The sequence below is a fragment of the Olea europaea genome, chromosome 16 (genome assembly GCF_002742605.1).
Source record: "Olea europaea var. sylvestris chromosome 16, O_europaea_v1, whole genome shotgun sequence".
NCBI classification, from domain to species: domain Eukaryota; kingdom Viridiplantae; phylum Streptophyta; class Magnoliopsida; order Lamiales; family Oleaceae; genus Olea; species Olea europaea.
Genome location: NC_036252.1, coordinates 17,166,016 through 17,184,164, shown reverse-complemented (window position 1 = coordinate 17,184,164; position 18,149 = coordinate 17,166,016). Strand labels below are relative to the sequence as shown.

At 34.6% G+C, this 18,149-nt stretch overlaps 2 protein-coding genes across 3 annotated transcripts in view; one reads left to right on the top strand and one right to left on the bottom strand.

The window, feature by feature from the left end:
* Positions 1 to 1,569: 1,569 nt before the first annotated feature.
* On the bottom strand, positions 1,570 to 6,425 carry LOC111412327 (carotenoid cleavage dioxygenase 7, chloroplastic-like). Of its 2 annotated transcripts, none has more exons than XM_023043218.1 (7): positions 5,141 to 6,425; positions 3,254 to 3,382; positions 3,027 to 3,158; positions 2,627 to 2,893; positions 2,451 to 2,536; positions 2,023 to 2,340; positions 1,570 to 1,943 (listed from the first exon to the last, which is right to left on the bottom strand). In XM_023043218.1, exons 1-7 carry the CDS (start codon positions 5,895 to 5,897, stop codon positions 1,800 to 1,802), a joined length of 1,833 nt encoding a protein of 610 aa, XP_022898986.1. In that variant the 5' UTR covers positions 5,898 to 6,425; the 3' UTR covers positions 1,570 to 1,799. The 2 variants fall into 2 exon arrangements, with proteins under 2 accessions (XP_022898986.1, XP_022898985.1); XM_023043217.1 differs by lacking the exon at positions 5,141 to 6,425 and adding an exon at positions 3,777 to 4,652.
* An 11,468-nt stretch (positions 6,426 to 17,893) lies between these two features.
* Positions 17,894 to 18,149, top strand: part of LOC111412704 — a 6,471-nt gene continuing 6,215 nt past the window's right edge. The window contains exon 1 of the mRNA XM_023043627.1: positions 17,894 to 17,919. Within this exon, the coding sequence (XP_022899395.1) occupies positions 17,894 to 17,919 (26 nt within the window). The remainder of the gene's footprint in view (positions 17,920 to 18,149) is intronic.

Below are 18,149 nucleotides of genomic sequence, written 5' to 3'. Positions count from 1 at the left end.
CTAGCACCAATTTTTCTGTCTCATTTTCACGATCATCCAATAAAATTCTTGAACCATCATTATTTTGGGATTCCTCCTCAATATACACTTCCTCCCCGGTATTTTCAGCAAACCTCTTACATAACTCTTCAGAGAACATTTCCCAATCTGCTTTAGAATGGCTTGTAATGAATCCATAAAATTTCGAATATTATCAGGAGTTTGAAGGAGTTGGAAATATTTCATGGCTTTCTTTAGCCATTACCTAGGGCCTGCTCCCCCAAAAAGTGGAAAATCCATCTTATGTAGCCGGATATTTCCTTTAAGCCCACTTGTTGGATTTAACACTATTCTCATTACTATTAGTTCCTGGCATATATAACCTACTCTCACTATGCTCAACACCAACATCTTCACATTTAGTAGAAGCATCTAATGGATTATGAATATGCCCAGGCCACAACCACTGACTCCTAATTTTACCTCAAACAAGATATTCTACATGGAATCCGTTCTCTTGACTAACCAAATTTCTTTCATTCGTTACTTTTTCATTAGGAGCAACCATAATTTCACTATTCCCATTAACAACACACTTCGTAATTATAGCAACTGAATCATCTTCTTTGTTCAAATCGTAAGAACTGAAATGTTTTAACAGTTTCTCTTCCGGTTCAGAACAGGAACCCTAGTTCCCTTCCAGTTTAGAATCTGAATCGTCCATTTGCTTTTCAGAAGACTCGACTATTTCTGGGTAATGGTTGGACGGATCTTTGGAGGCTGATTTATGCTCAATAAATTCAGTTATCATTGAAATTAGTAGATCATGCTTCCTATTAATTTCTTCCATTATGCCATCCAATCATGAGAAACCCAGGGATTGTAGCTGCTCTGATACCATTTGTTCTGGTTGGAGCTGAACTTCAACCAAAAGTAGCTAAATTCTACTCAAAATCAATACACAGTTTAAGATACTAAGTAGGGATGTAATAACCCATCTGAGATTTCATCATTTGACTAAAATTACACAGAAACAATGTAATGTAAATTTTATTCCATTGATTAATAAGTTTATTACAATGTAGGGATTATAAGTAAAAGACAAATACAAAAAAGAAGAGATAGATCAATGGAGGAGTAGAGATAGAGAAGTGAAGACGGATTCAGAGAAGGAAGAAGAGAGCAAGAAGAACAGAAAAAGCCGAAGAAGGGGAGAAGCGGAACCGAGAAGGAGAAATAGGGAAGAAGAAGAAGAAGAAGAAGAAGAAGAAGAGGCTTACGAAAAAGGAGAAATGCAAAAAATAGAGAAGAAAAAAAAGAACACGAGAGAGGAGGAGAAGACGATTTTGGGCAACAAAGCCACGATTCAATTCCACAATACTTATCATCTTCAAAGCAAAACCATATATGGAACAAAATGAACCTAAAATTGGGTTAGCCTACTAGGAAAAAAGTCCAATTAGATAAAATAACAATAATGTAGTTAACCAATAACAATAATGTAGAGAACCATGACAGTGGACCGTTATGGACACTCTCATGTACATGTAACATAACTCTTGTACTTTTAGATATGTTTGTAGACACATATTTGACTATCCGAGTTACCTTCAATTAGGTCAAAATTAAAATCGTTCAAAGATATCCGAGTTACATCTTACATTTTTAAGACCATTTTCCAACTATTTATAGGTCTATATAGTTGCGAATTTTAACAATACATATTCAATTGAGATTGGACAAGAAATCTATTCACTTCCTTGCCTTCAAGTTGGTGGTTGTGATCACTAAGAATACTTGTGATCTAGGTTTCGAGCTAACTATCTAGGAGCCCAAAATCCATGAAAGCCAAGAGGAAAATTCAAATTTCTTGGAACTTCAAATCTTGCAACAAGTACATTCTTCTCTCCCATAAGTTTGGAATCCAAAATAACCAAATAGCACCTTTGGGTTGAAACTGCATACTGCAAAATCAAGTACAAAATTCTGTTAAAATCTGCAGCTCCATAAATCACAAACTCCATGTTATTCATGTATTCTCACCTCTACTACGAGAAGATAGCCATCGTCTTCTTCTCTGCCTTTCGGGATAAAAATTGGTTCACCGATGAATCTTCGCCTACGAGTAGACCAAGTACTGTGCAAGGACTTGTCTTTGGTGTTCAGCTTTACTACTGTATCAAATGGAAAATTTGGCAAAGCTTGGCGCAAACCAGAAGTAGTTGCTGCATAAACATAAGTATTTTTTCCACCACAAAAATCTTGATTGATTGTAGGGAAATCTGTTGCTTTATTCCATTGATTCAGATCATTTACACAACACTTCTTGCAATTCCCATTTTGCTCCAAATTTATAGACACCTGGATTATATAACCAGATGGAAATTAAATATTATCTTCAAATAGTTTATTAAAAGCTTACAAATGAATAAAGAAGAGAGAGAGAGAGAGAGAGAGAGAGAGAGGAAAACCTTGATTAGGTGTGGTAATAACTTTTCTTGCCCTTGTTTAAGATTCATCATAGAAGGATCTAACTTTCCGCTCCGCCAATCATATCCTACAAGAAAAATAAAAATAAAATTTGTTCACACTAAGATGGTGGGTGTTACATAAGATTGGAAATCTCTCGAAAGGCTGGCTTATTTACCAAACATTTTCTGGAAATTGAACCATTGATAAGAGCAACCACTGGCTTGAATTTGAATCTCAACATTTCCATTCTCATATTTTTCTTCAAAAGCATTTCCCACATGGAGTACCCATAACTGAGAAGGAGCTTCAATGGGAATTCTCCAATCTCTCATTTCTTTAGTTTTCAATCTGGGAAGCAAATATATAGGAGATGTGGGCTTGCTTGGATTGACTGTTAATGCAGATATCATTGGTGATAAACCGCAGACTGCTGACATTGATCCTGCAATTCAAATCCCAATATGTACAATTTTGTAAAAACTTGATCAATATGAAAAATTTTGTAAAAACTCGACCAATGAAGTGTGACCAATTCAATTGAAAAAATCGAGAATTGGACAACAGGGTTTGATTACCTGCAATGTCTAGCTTAATACGGTTACCAAACAATATGTAATGAGAATCGGTGAAGGCCCAATCATGGATCATTAGGTGATCCGAGATGATGAATTCTTGGCTTTGCAACAACTTAAAATTTGAATCAAATTCTGAAATTAATCAGGGAAAAGGAAACAGACCATTATACTTTACCAAACTCAAATTATTATAATAATAATATTTGTAATATTGAAAATATACTAACCGTAAAATGTAAAATTACTACGAGGGAGTAACATGTCTTCTGCATTACATGACATGATCAAAAGTCTTCCTCTTCGGGCATCAATCTTGTAATGGGACAACAATCTCTTGGGTGGCATGTTGAATACTCCTAACAAAATTGATCCAACGTTATAATTTATCAAAGACTGCAACAAGTGGGTTGCTTTAATTTGTGCATAATAATTTATTATAAGGTGTGCGTCAATGTCACAACTAGTATTGGGGACAATTTAACAATTTTTACATTTCTAGTGTGACGTTATTAAGATCTGAATAACTTAGACATGGGATAGGTTTGGTGGGACTAATGTGTTACACGAAAATTTTTTTTTTTTTTTTTTTTTTTTTTTAAAGATACTAATCAATCTAACAATTCAATTGTTTTCTAAGTAACATGTAACATGCTATTAGAAAAATGGTCACATAACTTGAGACTAGGATCAGAAAGTTTTCAATGTATAATACAAATATATATTCAATAATATAATATGATTTATGCTTACCATATAATATTGGCTTTAATATTTCTGCAGCAACATCCCAAACATCAACCTTAAATCCTCTGTCATCGGAATTTTTTTTCCGATCATCCTTAATAACATCGAACTTTCCGACAGTATCCAACGTCCTAGTTTCAATTTCATAAGGGTCACCACCTTCCCACAAACAAAATAACCTACCACCCCACCTTAACACACTAGTATTTGCAACATTTTTCATTACCTTAGTATTCCCAACCATTTTCCCACCTTTCAAAATAGAAAATGGTCCTCGGTGAGTGAACCGCCACTCTCCCGTCACCGGGTCACGTTCTTCGGATTGTGCCTCTGTCTGAATGTACCTAGCCGTGAACTTGACTTGCCCTTTTGATCCATCAATGGTGAATGCTCTTAGATAGCCATGACCATCCAGAGGGTGCACCGTCGAGCCATGATCGTCGGAGAATAACCCCGGTCCGGTGAGATAATACGTTCCAGATGGAAAATCAAGCGGTATTTCGCCCTCGACTAGCCGGAGGTTGATCGGTTCAGCGGCTTCTGCACGTTGTGAAACAAAAAGAAATTGGTAGTCCCAAAAGGCAGTCACAGTATCATCTACATCTACGATTGGAACTTCATGAGTTGGTGGTGGTGGTGCAATGATTGATATAGCTCGTGGAACATTACTAGGTATTGAAATGTTGTACTTTCCCGGTAGAGGTAGCTTCGCCAACTGTTGAAGTTTTGGTGGGATTGTACTATGATAAGTTTTGGCCTGCATTTTTTGGGCTCTTCCTCTGAAGGGTGGTGGTGCAGGTGATACCAAAGGAGGCATGAACGTATAATATATAGAATGATTTTGTGTTATAGAATGATTTTGTGAAGACTAATTAAGTGGCACTTGCATATGTTAAATAATTAATTATAGAAAATGGTAAATTTATCAAAGACTGCAACAAGTGGGTTGCTTTAATTTGTGCATAATAATTTATTATAAGGTGTGCGTCAATGTCACAACTAGTATTGGGGACAATTTAACAACTTGTTGCTTTAATTTGTGCATAATAATTTATTATAAGGTGTGCGTCAATGTCACAACTAGTATTGGGGACAATTTAACAATTTTTACATTTCTAGTGTGACGTTATTAAGATCTGAATAACTTAGACATGGGATAGGTTTGGTGGGACTAATGTGTTACACGAAAATTGTTCTATTCTTTTTTTTTTTTTTTTAAAGATACTAATCAATCTAACAATTCAATTGTTTTCTAAGTAACATGTAACATGCTATTCGAAAAATGGTCACATAACTTGAGACTAGGATCAGAAAGTTTTCAATGTGTAATACAAATATATATTCAATAATATAATATGATTTATGCTTACCATATAATATTGGCTTTAATATTTCTGCAGCAACATCCCAAACATCAACCTTAAATCCTCTGTCATCGGAATTTTTTTTCCGATCATCCTTAATAACATCGAACTTTCCGACAGTATCCAACGTCCTAGTTTCAATTTCATAAGGGTCACCACCTTCCCACAAACAAAATAACCTACCACCCCACCTTAACACACTAGTATTTGCAACATTTTTCATTACCTTAGTATTCCCAACCATTTTCCCACCTTTCAAAATAGAAAATGGTCCTCGGTGAGTGAACCGCCACTCTCCCGTCACCGGGTCACATTCTTCGGATTGTGCCTCTGTTTGAATGTACCTAGCCGTGAACTTGACTTGCCCTTTTGATCCATCAATGGTGAATGCTCTTAGATAGCCATGACCATCTAGAGGGTGCACAGTCGAGCCATGATCGTCGGAGAATAACCCCGGTCCGGTGAGATAATACGTTCCGGATGGAAAATCAAGCGGTATTTCGCCCTCGACTAGCCGGAGGTTGATCGGTTCAGCGGCTTCTGCACGTTGTGAAACAAAAAGAAATTGGTAGTCCCAAAAGGCAGTCACAGTATCATCTACATCCACGATTGGAACTTCATGAGTTGATGGTGGTGGCGCAATGATTGATATGGCTCGTGGAACATTACTAGGTATTGAAATGTTGTACTTTCCCGGTGGAGGTAGCTTCGCCAACTGTGGAAGTTTTGGTGGGATTGTACTATGATAAGTTTTGGCTTGCATTTTTTTGGGCTCTTCCTCTGAAGGGTGGTGGTGGAGGTGATACCAAAGGAGGCATGAACGTATAATATATAGAATGATTTTGTGTTATACAATGATTTTGTGAAGACTAATTAAGTGGCACTTGCATATGTTAAATAATTAATTATATAAAATGGTGCAATAAACAATTAATTAATGATTATAAGTTTGATACCTTGAAGTGTTGTTGGCATTGATACTGTCAACAAAATGACAAACAAGGAGTCCCCACTTACCTTCCGTGGCCGTCTAATGAGGAATCTGCCGATTTCATTCTCAATTATGCCATTGAGGACACTTCCAAAACGTACTGAGTTAGACCAAATGCATGGGAATTTTTCAATTTTGGGAAGTGGGTGGCCCGACAGATCCACATGGGGTCATGTACATTGTTTGGTGACGATTACAATTAAACAAACCTTGTTGGTTGGTGTAGTTACCAAGTTTGAATTATGGATTTCACATCAGAGACAGTTTTTAGGACAAATCTACGTTAATCTTTTCTAGTATTTTTTTAGTTAGTATTTTTTAAATTTATTTTCAACCACCCTCTATTAATAAAATAATGTTGTATGTAAATTCTAAATCTTGTGCCTGCTTTTTAACAATATATTGTCCAAAAAAATTACAGTCAACAAAATTCTATTTAAAAAAATCAAGATCAAATCAATCTTAAAATAAGAAAATTTCCGAGTGTAATAAACAAATGTCTGTAATATTGTATTTGTTACGAATACATCCTAGGCATCGATAAAAGTATCTCACGAGAGCGATTATATTATGTCCCTATTTGATGGTGATTATATTAGGCCTTTTTTTTATCATCCAAAATATATTTTTCTTTCTCCTCTTTTCAATCACACATTTTAAAAAAAATAACCATACATTTGTTATCAATTTATTATTTCAAAATGCATTCTTAGCCCATAAATGGGGCTCAAACTAACAATAAATTTTTAATAGATTTTAATAAAAGTTAATGAAATGTATGATTGATAAGTTGTGAATCACATAAAATCTATCGTTAAAATATTTTATAGACACTACTCCGATAATTTTGAAATGTTGGAAACTTCATCTAAATTAAATGTATTATTTGGGGACTAAATTGAAACATACATCCAATATTTCCTCCAATACATGTAAACGAGTTAGTAATGTAGGAGTACTTTTGGGAAGGAGCTCTTTGGAACATGTTAATACTTGATCTTTTGGAGAAAGAATCTACTTAGATGTAGCGATTATGAGTTTTACGGGCAATCAGTGAGACTGTCACCCTTGTACATCCGGTAGCTAATATTCTGTCCTTGTAGAAAAGCCAGTACAACAGCAAGTCCTAAAAGCACAAAAGTTACTGCTTTTATCCGTCAAATGCCATGATTTTTCATTTCTGTGACTGGTTTGCCTACAGATGGGACTGGGGAAGACTTTGCAAGCTCTCTCTCTCTCTCTCAAGTTATCTAAAAGCATGTCTAACGACTCCTGGACCATTTTGTGAGTAATAGCATTTTTTCTTGATTATATGCACTTACTAAAAGTTGGGAATTTTCAAAGCACGCCCATATAAAGGGTGTGGCCATATAGAGTGAATAGCCCAAACGGTCACTAAACTTTGCACCAAGTCACAAAAGGTCACTGAACTTTTAAAATTGTCTAACTCATCACTGAACTTTGCGAAAAGTCCACCAAAGGTCACTGAACTTTCAAAATCGCCTCACTCATCACTGAACTTTGCATTTTGTATTCTCATTAGTCACTCAGCTAACGATCCATCCAAAAACTAATCGAATACTCATGTGGTTGGCTGATGTGGATGCCAAGTCAAACAAAAGAAGTACAGGTGGATTTTTATTTGAATTAAAACATGTTTTATAAAAATAAAAAAATTGGAAATTCCATAAACTGTTGTAGCAACAGTCACCACCGTAAACATGTTTCATTTATTTTTATTTTTATTATTATTATTTTTTTAATAAAACATGTTTTAATTTAAATAAAAATTCACGTGTACTTCTTTTGTTTGACTTGGCATCCACATCAGTCAGCCACGTGAGTATTCGGTTAGTTTTTGGATGGACCGTTAGCTAAGTGACTAATGAGATTACAAAATGCAAAGTTCAGTGATGAGTGAGACGATTTTGAAAGTTCAGTGACCTTTGGTGGACTTTTTGCAAAGTTCAGTGATAAGTTAGACAATTTTGAAAGTTCAGTGACCTTTTGCGGATCTGGTGTAAAGTTTAGTGACCATTTGGGCTATTCACTCGGCCATATATCAGAAAGTTACAAAATTACATGCTGCTATTTTTATGGGGTAACAAATAACATATTCTGTTATGTCTATTTAATTTACTGATTTCAAGTACGTGACATGTAAATGGTAATAACACCTCTTATACATGGTGCATTTTTCAGTTTTCCATTCCAGATATATGGAATGTGAAAGTGGAATTTGTGAAAGTGGAATTCCCCTAAAAATCTTTTAGGTGATTATAGGATTCTTATATAGTGGGTACCATATGCAGTGGTGTTATGTCCTTTAAGTGTGATTGATGGCTGGGGGACCAAGGTAGCAAATTCTGCTCCAATATAGTGTATTGGTTGTTTGATTCACTAATTTTTGGGTCAAATTCCATAAACCTTGTTGTTTGGAACTTTCATGGGTTTGAATCAATTTCATTGCAGTTTCGTTAGGGTTCGTTGCTAGCGGGTTCGCATCACCTCTGCATTCCCAACCATTTTCCCACCTTTCAAAATAGAAAACGGTCCCCGATGAGTGAAACACCACTTTCCGGTCTCCGGATCACGTTCCTCGGATTGCCTCTCGATTTGAATGTACCTAGCCATGAACTTAACTTGCCCTTTTGATCCATCAATGGTGAATGCTCTTAGATAGCCATGACCAGCTAGAGGATGCACAGTCGAGCCATGATTGCCAAAGAAGAGCCCTGGTCCGGTGAGATAATACTTTCACGATGGAAAATCACGCGGTATTTTGCCCTTGAGTAGCCGGAGATCAATTGGTTTAGCTGCTTCTGTACGTTGTGAAACAAAAGAAATTGGTAGTCCCAAAAGGCAGTCACAGTGTCATCTACATCTACGATTGGAACTTCATGAATTGGTGGTGGTGGAACAGTGATTGATATGGCTCGTGCAACATTACTGGGTATTGAAATGTTGCACTTTCCTGGCGGAGGTAGCTTCGTCGACTGTGGAAGTTTTGGTGGGATTGTACTATGATAAGTTCAAGCCTGCATTATTATTATTATTATTATTAATATTATTATTTTGGCTCTTCCTCTGAAGGGTGGTGGTGGAGGTGATACCAAAGAAGGCATGAACGTATTATATATAAATATATGAGCCACCAATTTAAAATAATTTATACAGAGAAATGGAGCGAGCTCCGCAAATAAAAAGTTATCGTAATACTTTAAAATAATCAACATTTTTTAACACTTGTCACCAAATTAAACGGCCATTAGTTAAAGCAGCTACAATTAATCATCATCTTATAGAATGATTTTGTGAAGACTAATTAAGTGGCACTTACATATGTCAAATAATTAATTATATATGATGGTACAATAAACAATTAATTAATGATTATAAGTTTGATGCGTTGAAGTGTCGTCAGCATTGATGTCAACAAAATTACAAACAAGGAGACCCCACCTACCCTACCATGGCCGTCTAATGAGGTATCTGACGATTTCATTCTCAATTATGCCATTGAGGACACTTCCAAAACATACTGAATTAGACCAAATGGTTGGGAATTTTTCAATTTTCGGAAGTGGGTGGGGATGGTGTCTAATCAATGTTGCTTGAATTGTGATGATCTTCTAAGTGGTGGTAATGGGACTACATAGTTTCAGGGTTTCAAAAAACTATAATCGCTGGGTAATTTGATATGATGTACCGTAATTTTTATCGAGTAAATAATAAATACGAGTAGGTAGATGCTCTTAAATGATGAAACTGACCCTTGCATCAAAACGCATGGAACAATTTTTCAAGTTCGTATACATTTTCCTAATACTAAATTAAAGGGTATTCTATTTAAGATTCCTCGTCTCAAATGATTTTTTCCATTTGGGGCTTGTCGGGGTGGAGGGTTGCATCTTCTATAATTTAATGAATGTAGCTCCAATCATGTGGACCTTCAACTTGTGGCAGTGAGGCCACTACATGGTTTTAGGGTTTTGAAGGACCACCACTTGGGAGACAAAGTACATTGTTTGGTGACGATTACAATTAAACAAACCTTGTTGGTTGGTGTAGTTGACAAAGTATGAATTATGGATTTCACACCAGAGACATTTTTTAGGAAAAATCTACGTGAACCTTTTCTAGTATTTTTTTAGTTAGTATTCTTTAAATTTATTTTCAACCACCTTTAACAAATAAAATAATGTTATATGTAAATTCTAAATTTAGTTAATTGTTCCAATCATCAATGAGCTTAAGTCCATGTTTCTGATTTATCACTAAAGTTTAAAATGTCAAGTTTTGGTCAATGAACTTAGGTCAATGTCTTTGATTACTCACTGAACTTAGATCCATGTCTTGTAGATTGCTCATTGAAGTGTAAAGGGAAAATTGCAATAGAAATCCCAAACCTTTGAAACATTAACAGACTTTTCCCAAACTTTTGATTTGTTGCAGCCGTCACCCCTAACATTTCCAAACGTTGCAGGTGAAGCCATGTTAGCTTTAGCACCAGCATCGAGCAACGGAACTACCGTCGACAGTGGTGCGTTCTGGATGCTCCCATTCACCTCAGATAACAACGGCCAGGGGTCGATTGTGGCACCCACACCCGAGACAAACCCCAAGATGTGGCAATTTTCGGGTAGGAACAGTCTATAAACGCCATTACATTTCATGCTGAGGTTCAATTATTCTGGGAATCTTGAATTTCAAGGAGGAAGATCGAGTCCATTGCAATTGGGATCGATGTTAATGCACAACAGCAAACGATATCTCAATATCTTGGATTAAATGTGTCAAGAGAGACGAATTTGGGGATGTTAGAGGCGCTTAATGCTTACTCCAAAGGGAGTTTGAATATGAATTCAAATCAATTTGAACATCATCAACAGCAGAAGCAACCTCAAACCCTTGGTCGGTGTGGAATTTAGGGGTGGGGATGGGGATGGGGATGGGGTTGGGGTTGGGGTTGGGGTGGGAGGAAGAAGTTAATTTAATTATTATTTAATGTGATAAATGAAAATTTACTCTTTCATCCCTTTTTACAATATTAAAAATGTGGTTAAAATTAAAATTTTGGTCAACTAACAGAATTGTGGATGGAAACCGTCCAAAAGGGCTTCACTTGCAATTTTTGAAAAGGTTTGGGGTAACGACTGCAACAAATCAAAGGTTTGAAAAAAGTCTGCTAATATTTCAAAAGTTTGGGGCTTATGCTGTAATTTTCCCAAGTTTAAAAATGTCGAATTTTGGCTACGGAACTTTGAAATATGCCGTACGTTACTCACTAGCATAACTGTAAAATTTTGAAAAATATCGAGTTTACAATGAATAATGTACAGCATTTTTCAAAGTTCAATGAGTAATATACAATATTTTTCAAAATTCAGTGGTCAAAACTCGACATTTTAAACTTCAGTGAGCAATCGAAGACATAGACCTAAATACAGTGACCAATCAAAGACATGAACCTAAATTTAGTGATCATTGGAACAATTAACTCTCTAAATTTTGTCCTTACTTTTTAACAATACTAGTTTTGACCCGTGCAATGCACGGATTGTATTATTTTGAAGGTAATGTTAGTGCGTCAGATGCGTTGAATTTTTGTGAATTACATTCTCAAGTTAATGTTTTCTATGGCTACACTAATATACCTAGTGATATTCTAAAAATAAATGCGAGCCATATTGACACATGAAGTGATAAGGAATAAATGCAATCATGAAACTTTGATTTGCGCACAAATATCATTCGAATCAAAATTGGACAAAAAGCTCACAATTATATTATTATGATTTAATCAAGTAATGAAAAAAATCCTCCAAAATACTGTTGTGGCTCTAATACAAAAGGCAAACCTAATTCAAATTGCATTAATGGTCCCTGAACTCCTAGTGAAATATAAATTCCGTCGAAGATAATTAAAAATATCAATTAGACTCTAATCAATAAAAGAACACAACTAAATAGAAATGTTAAATGATTTGTAGGTGACATTCCGCCAGATGAAAGATACTTTCATAGAGTTAGGTAAAGGTGTGCAAAAGCGTCTTGCTGCTAACTTCATTCATGCCTTGTTTGGAGAGAGACAGCTGACAGTGTCCAAAAACGATATCAAGTTCACCCCTTTAAAAGGCAATGGCAAATTCATGTAGCATCTTTATAACAAAATCTAATACATGGACAAATATGTATATGAAGTTTTCGGCATACCTTTGGCAATCTGGGCAAAGGGTAGTAAAGCAAGCTGGATGGCTGAGCACAGCATGAGATATGTGGCCTTTCTTTTCTTTTGAGCCCATAATTCATCCTTGTCATCAAGTTTGGGGTCATAAAATTCAGGTTTGATGGAGTAGTCTATTTTATCATCAGAAGAAAATAAAAAATCACCACCAACAGTCAAAAATCAGAGCTAGGTCTATAAACTATTTGAGTAGTGTTAATAATAGAGCAATCTGACAAAATGAAGAAAATGAGTTGTCACTACAACAACAACAACAACAACAACAAGAAACTAAAATCAGTTATCACAAAATTATGTGTTATTTTAAAAGTAATTTTAACGTACTGAATTATAATGATTGACGAAAGAGATGTGCGTTGAAGGAGATAAATTTTCATATGATTTGAGCCACAAAAAATACAACTTTGAAGCATATTCCTCTACATTACATGATTATTCCGAAGCTTCAACATCAAACCAAGGAATAATTAATGCTCTCAATTAATGATCGAACCTGACATGTTGAAATGTTGGGAATGTGCTTAATAAGTAATCTTTTTTTTTTTTTAACATTGATCTAATTCTAACAGAAGCCTGGGAAAATCACATTTACCCAGAAAAGAGGGTATATTTTCACCTTAGAACCTATACCTTAACATAATGAATCTCCTATTTTACTTTTCGTGTATTATCGAGAAAAGAATTTAGATTCAATATTCAACAAAATAAGAATTTACCTAAACATTTACCTTACATCGCAATGAGAATTTAGAGAAAATAGCTTGCCAGTTCTGCATTTGTAAGAAAAGAAATGGAAAATTATGTTAGAGAACAAAAACTTATATTTAATGAAAAAAATTAGAATTCTGAAAAGACGAGACTGAAAAGGAGTTAATTTAAATAGTTATTGTTAGTTGTAAGCACGATAACACTGTAACTCTTCATATATTTGGACAAAAACCATACCACCATCTTCACCCTCACAAATTTGTCCAAATCTTCTTCAGCTCCTATATTATCAAAAAACAGTTTGATCAGCCAACTATCCATCACTTCCAATGTTGAAAAACAAAAATCATTGATTTGATCATTCCCAAACTTGAATACGTGAGAAAATATCCTTAAATTCACTACACGGTACGATAAATGCATGGTCTTTTTCACTCACCAAAATGATGCTGATGAATCCATTTAGTAGGCATCACCATTCTAGAAGTTTTGTTCATTTTCATAACATTAAAACATATTAAACTGTAATCACCCAATTTACCAAAAAGAATACAAATTTTTTCATGAAATGACAAGATCGGTAAATAAGTTTATCGGATGCCATTTCTTAACTACATGATGCATTTCTACTTTTTTCTGTAGCTTTGGATAATTTATTATCAATAAATTTGATTGCTTTGTAAGATTATCTTTTACTATGTTACACTTATAAGAAAAACATAGGACGAACTTGGCATAAAGTGACAGGTGTACATCCACATAATAATTGGCCACTCATTCTATCCATGATATAAAAACACCTTCATCATCACTTCTCTGCACAATTTAAAAGTAACATTATGCTCTATGAAATGCAACCATTAGTTCCATTTAGAAGATATGTTTATACCATATAAAAGTTCACTGCTATGAAATTGGGCTTCACATTTCCTACTGATTCGTAACAGGTTCCGACTATATTAGCAAGTAGAGAAGAATGATCTTTGCAAACCTCATTTTGAACTGGAATCGTTGGGAAGTAGTTCACCAGAAAGAGAGGAACTTCTCAAATTGAGTGGCTTCAATTTATTTTTGTTTGGGCACGAACCAAGTACCACACCTGGATCTCTAGCTGGAACAAATCATTTTACAAGATTTCTACTGTAAAAGCACATATTAATCATATTGACAAGCCATCACACCTTAATTTACATAGTACTTACGCTCATTTTCCACCATGTACCTCCATTGGTATGCAATTCCTTCACCAGCCTCCTTCGAAGAATTAGAAGCAAAAAAACAAGCAAAGAGCCACTCTTTATCTTTAATTGGAATCACTCATTCGAAAATCTGTATTCCAACTGAATCAATAAGTGAAACTTGAAAACTAACTGGACTAATCAAACTTTTTTTTCTTCTTCTTTAATATTGTCAAATATTATTTGATTTTGTTGCCAGCATTTCAACTTTGACTGAATGCCCCGATCAAATTCAACATAAAAGAACAACCACCAAATCAAGCTTCCATAAAATCCAATTCAACTCTTCCTGGTAAAGTGTAATCAAAATCAAAGCATATCTATTGAAGAAAGTAAACAATTATACAACTAAACTATATTAAACCTAATAAGATAAAGTACAGAAAAATCCAGAATCGAACACAGCAGTTGAACAGGCAAAAACATTGTAATCCTTCACTAAAAACTTACGCCCTAAACGAACGAAATCACAGATATCAAGAAACAAAGAGCAAGATAGGAGAGGCTTGAGGTTTTGTTTAGCTAAACACTTGAGGCAAAATAAATTTGAACAAGAAAAAGAAGTTTCAATGAAGATATGGAAAATTTGTAAACAAACGCATCAAGAATCAACTGGAAGAACTAATTTGTTTTGAAAAACCTTACCCAACAACGATCGCACAGCTACAGTAGTCGGTTCCCCAAACCAGCTTTCCATACAAAATCCCTCCTCAACAACCTCCACCACTCGAAGGTCGAAGCCAGTCAACCACTCACAGGTCCAAGCTCGAAGTCGAAATCACCATTACTTTGGCTAGATTATATGCATATCTAAAGCAAGAAGATCAAGCAGCCATAATGTTGAGTTTATTTTTCGGATTGAACGAGAACGTGATTTAATAGGTAGCATCCCAGAAAAAGAAGAACGAACATCCCGGCTTCATTTTCATCCAACGATCCGGCATCGGGGTATTTTTACAAAAGGCCTAGTCAAGGGAAGGGAAACTTTTTGTGGCCTAACTTATCATAAAAATGTTTTTGAGGCCTTTCTTAGGGTAAAATATCCAAATTATCCTTGCACATATTATTGAAATATCCAAAATGCCCTAAGTACATAATGACTATAATACCCATTTTTCAAATCAAAATTATAACCGTTAGTTTCATTTGTTTTTCTTTGGAATTTCAGATTTCTTCTTCTCTTCTTCTCTTTAGTTTATCTATAATCATCTACTTCTTCTTTATTCTTCTTTTTTCTTTCAATTTAGTTTTACTAGAAGTATAAAGAGACACATCAAAGAAGAAACCCTTACATTTCTACATTTTATATTGGCAAAATATTATTTTCACTTTCAATTATTATTATTATTTTTTTTTTGAATCTTGTGTTTTTTTTCTATTGTACATATATTCATTGTCGTTTGTGTTTATTTAGTGTTTGAACGTATTTTTCGATCTCAAGTAATTTTGAAAAGAAAAATCTCGTATACTTTTTTGCTACAGATTCATTACTGACATTTTAAATGATTACAATCGTTTAAAACGATCGTGAAAATGACTTACTGTGAATGATTATTTGCTAAAATTCTAAAATTTTACTATTCTGATTATAGATTTGGACTCAACAATATGGATTTCTATATTTTATTTTGGTGATTTTGTTAATGTTGATCAAGGAAATTGGATATGGAAACGAAGTGGAACTGTGGGAATGATGAAATGGTGGAAGGAGTTTCAATATCTTCAAATACTTCATATCATGATATGTATTGTGAAGTGCTAAATCTGTGCAAAGTTGATTCATCTTCGCAAGAAATTAAGATGAGATTTCTCCTCTCTAGAAATGGTCAGTTTACAGTTCCAATTAAAATCACTTAAAATAGGCATGTGCAGTGATTACGATGACGAGGTGGACGTACTGAAACAAAAAGAATTGCGTCTACTAGAAGGTTCCCGATACAAATGTAGTATGTTTGCTGTAATTGGGCACAACCGACTAACATGTACAAGTCAAATACCTTTAGCCGATAGAAGATTTGTATATTGTCTGTGTAGTTGATTGCATGTTGTTTTGATAACAACACATTTGATTTCTACTTATTGCAATTTATGCTGTGTTGTGAGTTTTTGTTGTAATTCATACCAAATTTATGATTTATGAAGTTGGGGTAATTTTTTTATATTTGTTTATTTCAGTCGTTAAAAATGATTGGAGTCATTTTATAAGAAAACGACACGACTGTAGTTGTAAATTATTGTAAGTTGCATACTTAGAAGCTAAATCCGGTATACTTGAACATTGTTAGTGAAGTACGATGAATTGCACGTAATGAAATCTTCTTATTTCATTTTAAACTAATAAGTCGAAACAGAACACGATTTACAATGTTAAAAGGTTGATTGTCACCTTATATGTCCTTATACATTATTGTAAGTCGCATACTTAGAAGAAGCTAAATCCGGTATACTTGACCATTGTTAGTGAAGCACAATGAATGGTATATAATGAAGTTCATCTTCTTATTTCAATTTAAACTAATAAGTCGAAGCCAAACACGATTTATAATATTAAAGTTTGATTGTCACCTTATATGCCGTTAAAAGTTTAAACAACTTCACAAAATTTAAGAAAACGACTAGAGTCGTTTAAAAAAGACTAGAGTCGTTTAAAAAATTTGTTCTTGCATGTTTGCCAAGAACACAGCTTTCACAAATTTCATTTGAATGATCAATATTTGGCAACTACTTCAGCATCTTTTTCTTTGACAACAGTCTTAATCCTTCAAAATTTAAATGTCCAAGTCTCAAGTGCCACTACCAATTCTTATAATTTATAATGGCATTTAAACATTTTGGTGAGTCATGAGGAATTTTAAAGCAAACATTCTGCTTTCAGACATTCGTACTTGGGATATTGGATATCCACGATTATCTTTGCTTGAGTCTTTTAAACTAATGTCATATCTCTTTTCTAGGAGCTGTCTCAGACTTAATAAATTATGCTTGATATCCGGCACATAATAAACATCAGTAATATAACTGTAACCACTATTATTGAGCTTGATTAAGATGTTACATTTTCCTTTTACTGGAACTTTGGAGAGGTCGCCAAAAGAGACATAGCCATGCGAAGTTTCATCAAGCTCCACGAACACATGCTTTTTCCTACACATATGATTACTTGCTCTTGTATTGCATGATGAGCCATCAATACTAGTGATTTTGGCTCACTTGTATCACCAAAGTTGGTATTTTTGCCAACTTCAACTTCAGCAATTTTTGCGTGACATTCATTGCTGTAATCTCCATACTTATGACAGTTATAACACTGCACGTTCCTTTTGTCCCCCATTTGATGATTAAAACCATTTTTGCGTCTTTCTTTTCCTCTATTTTGTCCTCTACCTCGACTCTGTATTGACCTCTTCCTCTTTGATAAATTTGTTGTTGAATTTCATGTCCACCATTGATGTTAAATCTTCTTCCTCTTTCTCTATTATTAAAACCTTGTTCTCTTTGAAATCGGCCCCTTCCTCGACTTGGTTGTGAATTTCCTTCATCTTCTTTATTTTCTTGAAAAGCAAGCTTTGATTACAATGTTTGATCAAGAGATTTTGATGAAGTTTTTTTATTGATCCATTGTTCATGGATCTTTAAAGAAGCCAATAGTTCATTAATAGCCATAGTACTGAGGTCTTTGGATTTCTCAATTGCTATGACTGCATTATTAAACTTCGAATTTAGAGAACAAAGAATTTTTTCTATTACCTGCAAATCTTTGATCTTTTCTCCACTACACTTGATATTGTTCACTATAGTGAGGACTCGAGTAAAATACTCCGAGATTGACTC